The 11,604-nt window shown below is 45.2% G+C and overlaps 1 protein-coding gene across 2 annotated transcripts in view; it reads right to left on the bottom strand.

Annotated features, from left to right (window-relative positions):
- ESRRB (estrogen-related receptor beta) overlaps positions 1 to 11,604 on the bottom strand; it is a 39,350-nt gene that overhangs the window by 9,263 nt on the left and 18,483 nt on the right. For both annotated transcript variants that reach the window (XM_009078236.1, XM_009078235.1), the window contains 2 exons: positions 4,302 to 4,412; positions 3,537 to 3,698 (listed from right to left, as the gene is read on the bottom strand). In XM_009078236.1, the coding sequence (XP_009076484.1) occupies positions 3,537 to 3,698; positions 4,302 to 4,412 (273 nt within the window). The remainder of the gene's footprint in view (positions 1 to 3,536; positions 3,699 to 4,301; positions 4,413 to 11,604) is intronic.

The raw sequence follows: 11,604 nt of genomic DNA, 5'->3' as shown, positions 1-11,604 counted from the left end.
CTCTTTCCCAGAGGCTGAGAACAGGAGATACCATGTTTTACCCTGTGCCAAGCACAATAGAAGATCCAGATGCTATTGCCTCATGCACCTCAGAAAGACCCTGGTGAGAAGCACTCCCAGGTAGCCAACAACTTCAGCTCCAGCAGGTGGGCATGAAGAGGCAGTGCTGCAGTGTCAAGCCTGGACCTGAAACATCTGACAGACTCGGGACCCTTCCCCTCCAGTGTTTGCACATGTGGGATGTAAGGACTAGAGGACTGTGTCTGAATCACTGCAGTAAAGGGAAGATCATATATAACCTGGGATCTCTTACACTATAGAAATTGAGATCATAAAAAGTAAATGCTAATTTCACCTGGCCAAAATCACAGGCTTGCTGTTACAGGATTATAACACTGGAGAACCTCTAGTTGTGAAACGTAACTGATCTTACAGCTCCCAGGAATTGCTAGAATCCAACCTTTTGCATTCTTGAGCTGCTGATGGCTCAGCATCCAGAAACTGCCCTTAGTGATCTGTTTCCTGCTGCATTTTCTCAAGTCTGATCCTGAAAAGTGCTGAATGTGCTACTGCCATCCCAAAAAGAGGAGCCTCTGGCTCTAGCACACATCTGCATGCATGTTTCCCCTCCTTCCCAGGTACAGCTTGACATTCAGGTTGTTGGGTTTTTGTTTCTGTTTGGAGTTTTTTGTGTGTGTGTTTTGTTTTGTGTTTTTTGTTTGTTGGGTTGTTTGTGGGGTTTTTTTGGTTGCTGTTTTGTGTTTGTTTTTTTTTTTTAATTTAATTTTATTTTTTTTTAGTGGTTTGGCAGTGGGAGCTTCCAGAATTAAAAAAAAAAAAAAAAGAGTCACATAATTTGTGGCAAGTGGAGTTCATAATCTGTTAATTTATTATCATTTCTGTCATCCTGGAGGGCCATTAGCAGAGGTAATAAAACGAGATGTAATTATAGGATCTGAGGCCACTCCAGACACAGCTGCTGTCACTCCACTTGCCATATTTCATTCTGTGCTAGTACTAGCATTTTCCTAGTGAGAACAGCACAACAGCTACCCTGGGAGAGCCTTCATCATCACCACCCCTCAAGAGAAGTCTTGTCTCCCTGCATCAGAACAAGAAGACAAGGTGGATGTTGTTCAAAGACAATTAGCTTGGAGGAGAGTGAGTACTGGGGCGGGGGCCTCATACAGAGGGGGACAACTCCACATTGGCTTAAGTGTGGCTATTGAGCTAATAACAATTGCTAAACACCATTAAATCATGCTTTATTATCATAGAGGAGTGTGTTTAAGCTTTACTGATTTTATTTGCTAACACTATTGGGTAGAAGTTTGTGTTGACACCTGGGATCCTGAAGGACTGGTACAACTTTGATGTCACACGGTTCTTTATTCATTCCAGTGTGAATACAAGGCGGGAATATGTGACTCCTGTTCCTTTTTCCATCCCTCTCTGACCAAGAGCTCATGCACACAGAAAGCAATGGCATGTTTTGCTCAAAATCCTTGGAAGGCACAAATACAGGGCATGGATAATCTAAACACCTGGCAGCCTCCTGGCCCTGCCCTGCTCTGCCCCCTTGCTGCCTAACTTAGTATGTTTCATACTTGTTTCAGAACTGTAAATTTTGTTCCATTTTTATGAACTGTCTTTTATTATGTTTTTCTTCCTCAGTACTACCGTGTTGTGTAACAATCCCTGAGCTCTCTCCTGTGCACACAGTTCTGTCATAAAACACTCCTGCTGGTCTGAACTGTGCCAGGCTGATGACGGTTAACATGTTGCAGGGCCTTTGATAGGAAAGGAAAATATAGAAAAAAATTTGAGATGATGGAAGATATGTCCTGCTTTCAGAAAGGAGAGGAGGAGCCCCTTTCACAGTGCAAGAGCAATTTCTGCAATACTCCTGTTCTGGGATAATATCACCAGGCTGGAAAACTCTGTAGGAACTCAGAGCCGAGCATCCCATGTTCATCCCACAGCCACAAGCTAAGGAACTATAGCAGGGCATCCTGTGCAAGCAGAAATAGCCAAGGTTAGAAGAACATACCTCACTGGACAGCCATAGCAGCTAACTGCATTGCATTAAGAGCATTCCTGTTAACACTCCAAGTATTGGGTTAGTAGAGCAATCCAGGCTGAGTTCCCTAATCACCACTGTAACCCCACTTGTGATGAATCAGCCCCAGATGGATTCCAGACACAGTGATGGGTGTAATCCCTGCAGATACTGCAGATCTTAAGTAAGAAGGGCACCACCAGGATTAACCTCTGCTTGGAAACACTGTCCTGAAAAAGTTTATCCAGACTTCATGGTCCTACCATGTAACAATCCATATTCCATATAGCCAAGAAAACCACTGACTCTTGAGTCACAGAAGAAATACTCCCTCTGGGAAAAGAAAAGCAGCTAGCAAAAAGCCAGAAGAGGTGCTACACAGAGAAACAAAACAGATAAGAGAACTAAACTGCCTGATCACTCATGTTAAGATGCCTCACCAAAGGACTTCAAGCCAGAAAGCAAAGAAAGAGAACATAGACCCATGCAGTGGGAGACATAGATAACATGCAATAAATCCTGTAGCAGAGCCTCAGATACTCTCCTGATACAAGGAAGGCAGGAGATTGCTGTAGTGAGTCGTTCATAGTGAATGTCTGAAACAATCTTTGGTAAGAAGCCATTTAAACCCCAAGGATATCCCCTAAGTTCCCTGGCTAGCCTTCACACTTGAACCCAACCTATCTTTTTTTGGTGAGGTGAGAAAGACTAGGGAGAGGGGAGCATTTTTCCCTTCTCAGTCCAAATCTTTGTCCCCAGAACTCCCTTGAGGGCCATGTCTGCTCCTTCAGCCTGGGTCCACCCTACCTTCAGGTGTGAGACACTTGTTATGTCATTCAGTCACACAGATGCATGTTGGATATCATCAGTGAGCCTTCCAAAGCCAGTCACACTGCCAATAAGTTGTCCTCGTTATTTGCCAACATAGAAACCTGGAGATTCACTGACAATAGCATGTCATCTATTGCAATGGGCCTTGTTCTGTGATGAGTCCATTATGACAAAAGCTATAGTGAGTCTGGGCAAGAATGCCCACTACAGACCGGGTGCGTATCTGCCTTGTCAATAGCAGTAATGTCCAGTCACTGCCATAACACTTATTCATTTATAAACACAACAGCCCTAGGTCATCTTGATATAGTGCAAAATCACAGAAGTCCACCATACCATCCCAAGGGCTGTTTGCCAAGTGCTTTCACTAGGCCACTCAATGCCAGATACAACAGAGAACTTTATTGTATCCTATCAAAGCCTTCTGCATATTCCCGGGGCACATATTCCCTTTATGCACCAACATCATAGGCTGCATTGGAGTTTGTTACCAATGAGAGCCCACTACAAACAGTTTGCTATGACCAGTACTTTCCACCCATCACTGTAGGAAAAAATCCTGACTGAAGACAAAACTGATAAGCACAGTGATAAATAATAGCTCCCTTTGCTGTTCATGCTTACACCCTTGTAATTCCCTACTTACCTGGGATATGCTTTGCCCAGCCAATAATCACCACCAGTTCCCGGTCTGCCAGGTCACAGAGGGTTGTCAGGGCCTTGATGTCACTCTCTGGCATGGTTGGATCAGGCATGGCATAAATCTTCTCTGGCTCAGCCACCAGCAAGTGGGAGACGATCTTAGTCACTGCGCATTACAAAGGAAAAGTTGTTGTTTTATGTCTTGTGACATAAGGTGGATTCTCCTGGGATAGAGCCCACAGGACCTCAGTAATGGTTTTGGTCACAACAGGAAAAGACTACACTGCAGCTACACAAGCTGTAGTGATCTGCCTGTGCCAAAGCAGCTCTGCGCAGGGAAGTTGCTGTAACGTTGTCAGCCATTGTCTCAGGCAGGTCCAACAAGGGGAGAAGGAGGCACAAACAATCAGCTGGTGGGATGTGGAAAAGTTTAGAGGACTGTGGGTAGTAGCGAAGAGAGAAATCACATGGGACTGGTTTTGTTAACATTGCTTGGGTAAGAGAAAATATCAGAATATCACTAAATGAATTTACATCAACTCCTAGGAAAGGTCTGGTATTTAACCCTAGGTACAATGAATACAGCACCTGAGTTGTACCTTAGACCCACCTAATCTACCTCTACAGTCTGACTGTAAGAAAGAAATCATAATACTGCTGACAGATACAGGAATCAGAAGTGACAACTGCTACACTGCACACTTTGGGAGACCAATGAAAAGAAATTTAGTGGTTGTTCAGTGGACCTCAATTCAAGACCAATACATACATGGCTTTTTAGCTGGGGGAGGGATCTGTAAGCTCAGATAAGTGCTGCTCTCAGAATCCAGTCTCCTCTTGTATTTCTGACGGCCTCCACGGACTCGATCCAGACGAACACCTGCAGGTAAAACAAGAAAAATCCTCATGATTCCTTGGTGCCACAGGGAACCTTGACATACAGATGCTAAAATTTGCTAAGTAAGACGTTCACCACACTCCAGGGAGCTTCCCTCTCCCAAACACTTGAGATCTCAGCTGAACCCAGCAATCTCAATAATACCAGCTAGACTGCCTCCAGCTCTAAGCATGCTGCTGTGAGCTTTACTTTTATTCAAAACATTAATGAAGACAGACATTAACCCATTCAAACACTTGAATCACCATCAATTTGATGGGCAAATGAAAAGCTTCAGACTTCAATGCTCCCTAGGTGATCTTGCTTTAAAAGAGAAAACTTTAAATGTCAATCAAACCTGCAGTTATAAAAATAAGCTTTTAGATTGTTCTTAAAAATTAGAAGTTAAATGTTCTGTGACCTTTCACTATATTTGAAAAAAGTGACCTATAGCAAATAGATAATGAACTGTGAATTCAACAAAGATGTTTCAACCTTGATCAAGTAAGGCAACTATAATAAAAGTAGCACCCAAATATATAGAAACAACCTCTACTACAATAAAGCAATGATAGAGATGAAGTATGGAAACACTGAAGAACTTCTTGCAGCTCTTTCAAAGTACAGTGAATCAAACTGAAAACTGCACATTGAAAACAGTTCCCAGTGACTGGTAAGTACCAGTGACTGTCACCATGCAAAAAATGATAGCAGCATCAACAGATCAGGAACAGCAACTAAATTGTGCTATTAGTACAAAATACAATGTAAAAAAGAAACTGAAAAAACCCCACATAGGTATTTGTCCAGTTGCCAGTTATTTCTGACCAGCCATATGGTCTCTGGTAATCAGTTCTTGTGAAATTTGGGTTACTCAGTCTTGCTGGGAGACACAGTTTTAAAATAAAATTCAAATCTTTCAAGGTAAATATAGGAGCATTTGAATAGAGTAAAATTTTTAATTTACACTATACAAGCACTTCCTTAGAAACACACAGGAGTTTATCTAGTCTGATCATGGGAACCAATTATGTGATACACTTACTAATCACACAGAGCCACTAATATTTTGCAATCAATCCATTACATAAACACAAACAACTAACAGCAAACACTCCAAATCAGTTTTGAAGTGATACTTTTTGAACAACTTGTACACCTGAAAAAACCCGCGGTCTGCTGACAAATACCCTAGAAGGAGGCACATGTCTGTCACAGTGTTTAATGCCATGTTTGCTTACTATGTCATGGAAAAGAGACAACTTTTACTGTAATGCTCACACCAGTCAAACCCATACCACCTGCACCTGCTACTTGCAGCAACATCTAGATCCTCACACTCTTCATGTCTACAGCACCCAAACCAATTTGACTGACAGTACCAACTACCTCCTAAACAGCAACAACAGCAGGCCAACAACACTCACTTTGACAGTCTGACAGCAACAGCTCCCATTGAGCAGGAGAAGCAGGGATGAGCAGGTGTGGAGCTGTGCAGAGCAAGGGAACTGCCGCTGCAGGTGGCTGCTATGGGAGGATAGTAGATGAAGCTTATATAGGTGAACTCAGGTCTCACTGAGTAATTTCCTTCCCCTGCCCCATTTTCTATTTCTGACTCTGTATGGAGAATTCACTGGCATCCCTAGGCACAAGTACCACCTTCCTCCTCCATTACATGGTAGGGTTTCTGACAATGATGCCTATTGCTTCTTTTACCCCCATTCACAGCAGCAGGTTACCTGTGGGCAAGACCCCTTCCCGGGAGCCCCACCATGTTCCAGAGAGCAATTTCATAAAGGACAGCCAGGGAATCCCAAACCTGAGATTATATAGGGAGATCCCCAAGGAACAGCACTAATAAAGTCCTGGATGAAGCAGGAAATTTTCATTTCTGTCCATGATTTCTTTCCCTCTATAAATGTGCCCTGGTTTCCTAAGAAAAAAGACCTCTATTCCATGCTCTGTTGAATGAGTGACACCTACCTATAAGACAGGAGAGGAAGGAGAGACACAAATTTCAGGAATTGCCAGTAAACCAAGCAACTGGTTATTAAAATTAAAAGGGTAAGGAATACACCGTTGAAAGATTACAGAAGAATCCAGAACAGGCTGCAAGGCTTCAGGACTCAATCACAGCTCCCTAGGACCCTCCCAGAAGGGTCATCGGTGCGTTCATTCCCTCACCAGTAGTCAGGATGTCATCCATGTAGGGAGATACCATTCTTGGCCCATCAGAAACCAATACATAGTCCTCCAGGATGCTTTCACTGCACAGTCTGATAAGCAGCAGGGAGGGGAAACTGAGAAGGGTAGAGAGGAAATGGGGGAAGGAGTTTGTTTCCTCCTCCCAAGGAGAAATATGCCATCCTCCCAGTGCTTGGCAGAGGAATAGCTGCACAGGTTGCAGCAGTATTAGGGACCCTCAATCAGATTATAAGGACAGAAAGGACTTAAGTGCATTAAAAAAAGATATGGAAGATGCAGAGAGATTTACCCTCCATCCCTCCTTCCCTCACTGAGCAGATAGAGGTCTGTTTGCCCAAGGACTTTGGCTTGTTCATTTTGAACAACTGTTTGTCCTCCCCTCTTGTTCCCCTTCCTGTGCAACACTCCTTGAGGCAAACATTTTCAATCAGCACTTGCAGAGCCACTATTCTACCCTGTCATTACTGCTCCAGCCACAGAGCTGGTGAACAGACTGATCCCCATGTAGCGCATCCCAGCGCCAGTTGCTGGCTGCAGTGACCTGCAGATGCTACAGTAAATATAAGCATTTCAACCCCTGAGTCCCTGACTGTGACACTCCAGACATAAGCATCATGGTAAAATCTCTTTCTCAAAGATCTCACAGCCTAATGGGTCATATCTAGATGGAAGGAAAGGGCATGGCCAAAAATCAGTACCTGGTACTCAGGTGGCTTGTTAATGCCTGCTGCTCTACTTTGATTTCCTCTGTGGTTGATTTTAACATAGGCAAGCTGGTTACTTTGCAGCTCAGAGCAAGACACTGAAGGACACTAAAATGGAGTGGGGGGGTGCGGTGGGATGAGCTCAGAGAAGCAATATGAAGGAAAGCACTAAGCTGAGAAGAAATGGAGGGGGATATAAACTGAGATATGAATGGAAGTGAGAGTGTAAGCAGGAGGGATATGAAAGAGAGAGGGCTGGAGCAAGGCTGAGCCTTACATAGGCTGTAATCACAAGGGTAGGTTTCACACCAAACGGGCAGCCACCTGAGCATTAATTGCAAGGTGCAGCAGCCACTTACAAGATGCAGCTGGTCCATACTGGAGTCTTACATAGGATTTAGTGCCACAGCCTCACAACAAGACAGCAGCAATAGAAAGCAGTTGTCTTCCAGCTCTTGCACAAACCCTATTTTCCCATGAATCATATCTGGCCAGTTCAGAGGAGAGAAGGCACTCATCCTATAAAGCTATCACCACTATAGGCACTCCTGGATTCCCCTTTTTGACAGTATCAGGTGAGATGCAACAATATAGGGCTAGGTTTGGGAAGCACCACCTCTTGATAACTTACCTTGCTGGCAGTTCCTTCAAAACAAAGCTATCTTTCCTGGAAACATCCTCTCTTCTCCTACTCCCCTGTATTGCAAGAAAGTGCTCCTGTTCATTGAATTTTGTTACCTTTTGGGGGACCCTGTGCAAGAGTCCTGGCACCTCTTCTGACCTAGGTATGGAGCTGACCATAGCATGTGCCACAGAGATTGAGTCCCAGCTCACCAGCAGCTCAGTCTCAACTCCCCTGACTGCCTGAGTCCCTCTGACCTAGCAGGGAGAAGGGCAGGGCCAGGACTTGTGCAGGACTTTTTGGCTCAGCATTGTGCTTGGGATAGGGATGTCAGTTTTCTAAGTGTCCTGTGGGTGCCACTCGTGTTCCAAGCACTCTTGCAGAGAGGTGTGTGCCAGCACCAAGCCTCTGCAGTGGAAGAGCTGATCTGCTGATCTGTTCAAGCTTCCTGCATTTTTCTGACATGCCCCTCGGAGATAGTCTGCCCGACAACTTTGGGATCAGATGTCCCCTTACTGACTTGATAACATCAGGCTTTGGGTTTTTTTTCTTAATGGAAGTAAAATAATTCCAGCTTTTTTTAAAAGCTGGACTCAGGCCGAGACTGTCGGAAGTAAAAATAGCCGAGTATGCAGAGGCGACAGCACAGTCAGGTTTAGTTTCTCTTTTATTTTCTGGGGACTAAAAATACTCTTAAAAGCTCCATGAAGCTAAGCCCTGACCAGTGGGAAATGCAGTCCAGGCCCAATATCAGCTGTCGTGTCAAATTACTAGCCTCACCTCACTTTCCATCGAGTCCTATCACATGCCCATGAATTGATAGGAACAGAAAGATTTATCTTGCCAAAAGAGCTAATGCAGGAGCCAAGCTACAGGGTTTGCATGGTACAATATACGTCTAGTCCAAGAAGGACACAACCAAAGGGAACACAGGGCAAGTGCTGGTCAGGAAGTAATGCCCACGGGGCTGCTTCTGTTGAGCTTCCCAGATACAGCAGCTAGGTCCTGTGCTCACTGCCTACCTAACTGTTGAGCTGCAGTTTCCACACCAATGCCACCCACTTGCTCTCCTAGGGTCTGAGCTGGGGTGGTGCTCTGTAGCTAAGGGATGCACCTGAACCCAGGAGCTGCAGTCTGAAGTACATGGATTGGCACTGGCCAAAGAAGCTGGAAAGTGTAGGCTAAGAGCAGAGAAGAAAGGAAGGGAGAAGGGTTGTGCCCAGGGTGTCTCCTATAGAATTTCCCTCTTCCTTTTTGCTCTGCACTTAAGGAGAGACAACAGAATATGGCAATGGGATGAGTGAGCCAGGAGGAAGCCCATCAAGCAAACAGAGCAGTGATGACCATAAAAGACAGGCTTAGCAAGGTGGGGAAAGGAACAGGCTATAGGGAAAGGCATCTCTGCCTAAGAGGAATGGAGAGCCTGCAACCTGACCAGACTGTCTTTTGTTACTAAGATTCCAGCTTGGAAAAAGACCCCTTTATACTATTAGGCTCTTACAGTGCTGCAAAAAGAGGCCAGCTCTGGTAGGTGACATGCAATTACCCAAGTAATTTGAAATGCAGGAAAGCAACTTGAGGGTTGCAGGTCAGCATATCCAGGAGAACTCAGCGACTAGCATGGTGCAGGTCAACAAGCCTGGAAATTACACTTGGAAAGAGAGGGTGAGGGAACTAGCCTGGAGAGGGGAGGAGCAGAGATGAAAATCCATCTCCTGTGTTACAAGGGCCTACAGAGAGATTAGATCAGTTCAAGCAGGACACTGCAGTCTGTTCCACCTTTGATGTCTTCAGGGTTATGTGAGTCAGGTGGGAAAGTTCCTTTGCTGTCTGTCTGGCTGAAGAGTCCCTGGACTCAGAGGGACAGGTTAGCTCTGTGATGCCTGATGCTACTTGGTACCAGAGGCCCTCACATGCCTCGGAGCAGTGACACAAGGTGTCAGCTCCTCACACGCAAAAACACATGCAGCATGTCCCAAGTGGTTGTTCCAAACCATACAGAATCTGGTGTAACCCACACAGCCTGCAAACAAGTCTTTCTCTGCCAATACCAGCTGCATGGCTGCCAGGTCTGCAGAGCTGTCTCTGCAGCACCAGCCATTGCTGTCCCTCAAATGTACATCTTCCTTCCCATGCTGAGCCCCTCTCACCTCACTCCCCCAGTCACCCTGAAAACTCAGGAATTAACAAGGGCTTCAAGGACAAATGGGAATAAAGAATACCTCAGCACCATGTTCTCTGTAATAACTTTCTGTAATAAGCTCCACATCCAGACGTTCACCCTGTGTCCATGGTCCATGCAAATATTCTCCATTGATTACTACCACTCCCAACCCTCTAAACAGTCTGAACGAGCAACACGTGCATAGCAGCAGGCTGAGGGCACTGTGCAAAGGGAACAGATGCAGGCACATGTCTGCCAGGAAAAGACCAAGGATGCCTTTCACAAGAGGATCTAGAAGATGACAAAGCCCCAGCCTCACTGACACCCAAAGGGGTGTTTGCTCTCCAAAGGAACCTGCAGCCCTGGGTGTCATTTAACTGACCTTACTTTAGACATTGATAGCTCCCTTCTGTGCATCTGGGCTCCCCTGACAGGAAACAGACAAAAGAAGACACCTCCATATTCATATCACTGGCCTAACACTTACCTTAGGAGGAGTGATGGCAGACACTTCTCTCCACTGACTACCAAAAGAACACCTGTGGGGTCAAACCAATGCTTTCTCTAGTCCAGTTTTCTGTCTCAGTCTAATAGGTGGAGGATATTTTGTAACAGGTACAGGAGCATAAGCATGGATCAAGAACAACCATTTTTAGATATGTGACACAATGGAGAGGCCCACAGAACTGCAGGGAGAGAGGCCTGCTTGTGATGGAGATCCACAGAGGCAAGGGAGTTAGACCCACCACCACAGCATGCTGCTACTTTGGCCACCCTCTTACAGCAACTCCGCTTGAGCCTTCAGCCTTGAAGTGTCTCCTGAAGTCCTCACCTCAGCAGTGGCTTTTCCAACGCTAAGAACTACTGTCCACTTCTTATTTAATTCTTAAATTGTAACAGCTGTGCCAGACAATTCTGAGTAGAGACCCTCTTAGCATACCCTGCAGCGCAAGGGTTGGCACAGTCTTCAAAGGTGAGTCAGGGGAAAGGATTGAGAATCTTGGCAGAGCTGAATCACTGTCCAGAAAACAGATACCAAGTGCCATCAGCCCCATGTGCGCTTTGTGGACAGCCCATTCACTGGAAGCCAACTCTTTGGAGAAGTACCATCACCCCACCAAAGGCAGAACATGCCCTGTGTCACACCATCACCCAGCTCAGCTCCAGCCGTACTGTGGACACTCAATTCATGCTTTGGAAAATAGTTCAGTGTAGAAGATACAGACATCAAAATGCCACTTATTGCACCTGGAGATCTTATTTCAAAGGACAGGGGGTTGCCTGACTGTTTTTAAACACAAAGATATTTTAGAGAAAGAAAAATAATTTTTCATTCCTTTTTTCATTTGGATGCCTCCAATAGTGATACTTCTGGCAGTGGCTGGAGGCAGAATACTCTATAAATACAAAGCCATTAAATTGCATGCAGCAGCAACCTGACCGGGGCTACCTTTTAATTTCCTGACATGAGTTGGCCACTAACCCAATTACCCAGAGTCC

Source organism: Acanthisitta chloris, unplaced genomic scaffold (assembly GCF_000695815.1).
Source record: "Acanthisitta chloris isolate BGI_N310 unplaced genomic scaffold, ASM69581v1 scaffold1197, whole genome shotgun sequence".
Lineage (NCBI taxonomy): Eukaryota > Metazoa > Chordata > Aves > Passeriformes > Acanthisittidae > Acanthisitta > Acanthisitta chloris.
This window is presented reverse-complemented; position numbering and strand designations above follow the sequence as displayed.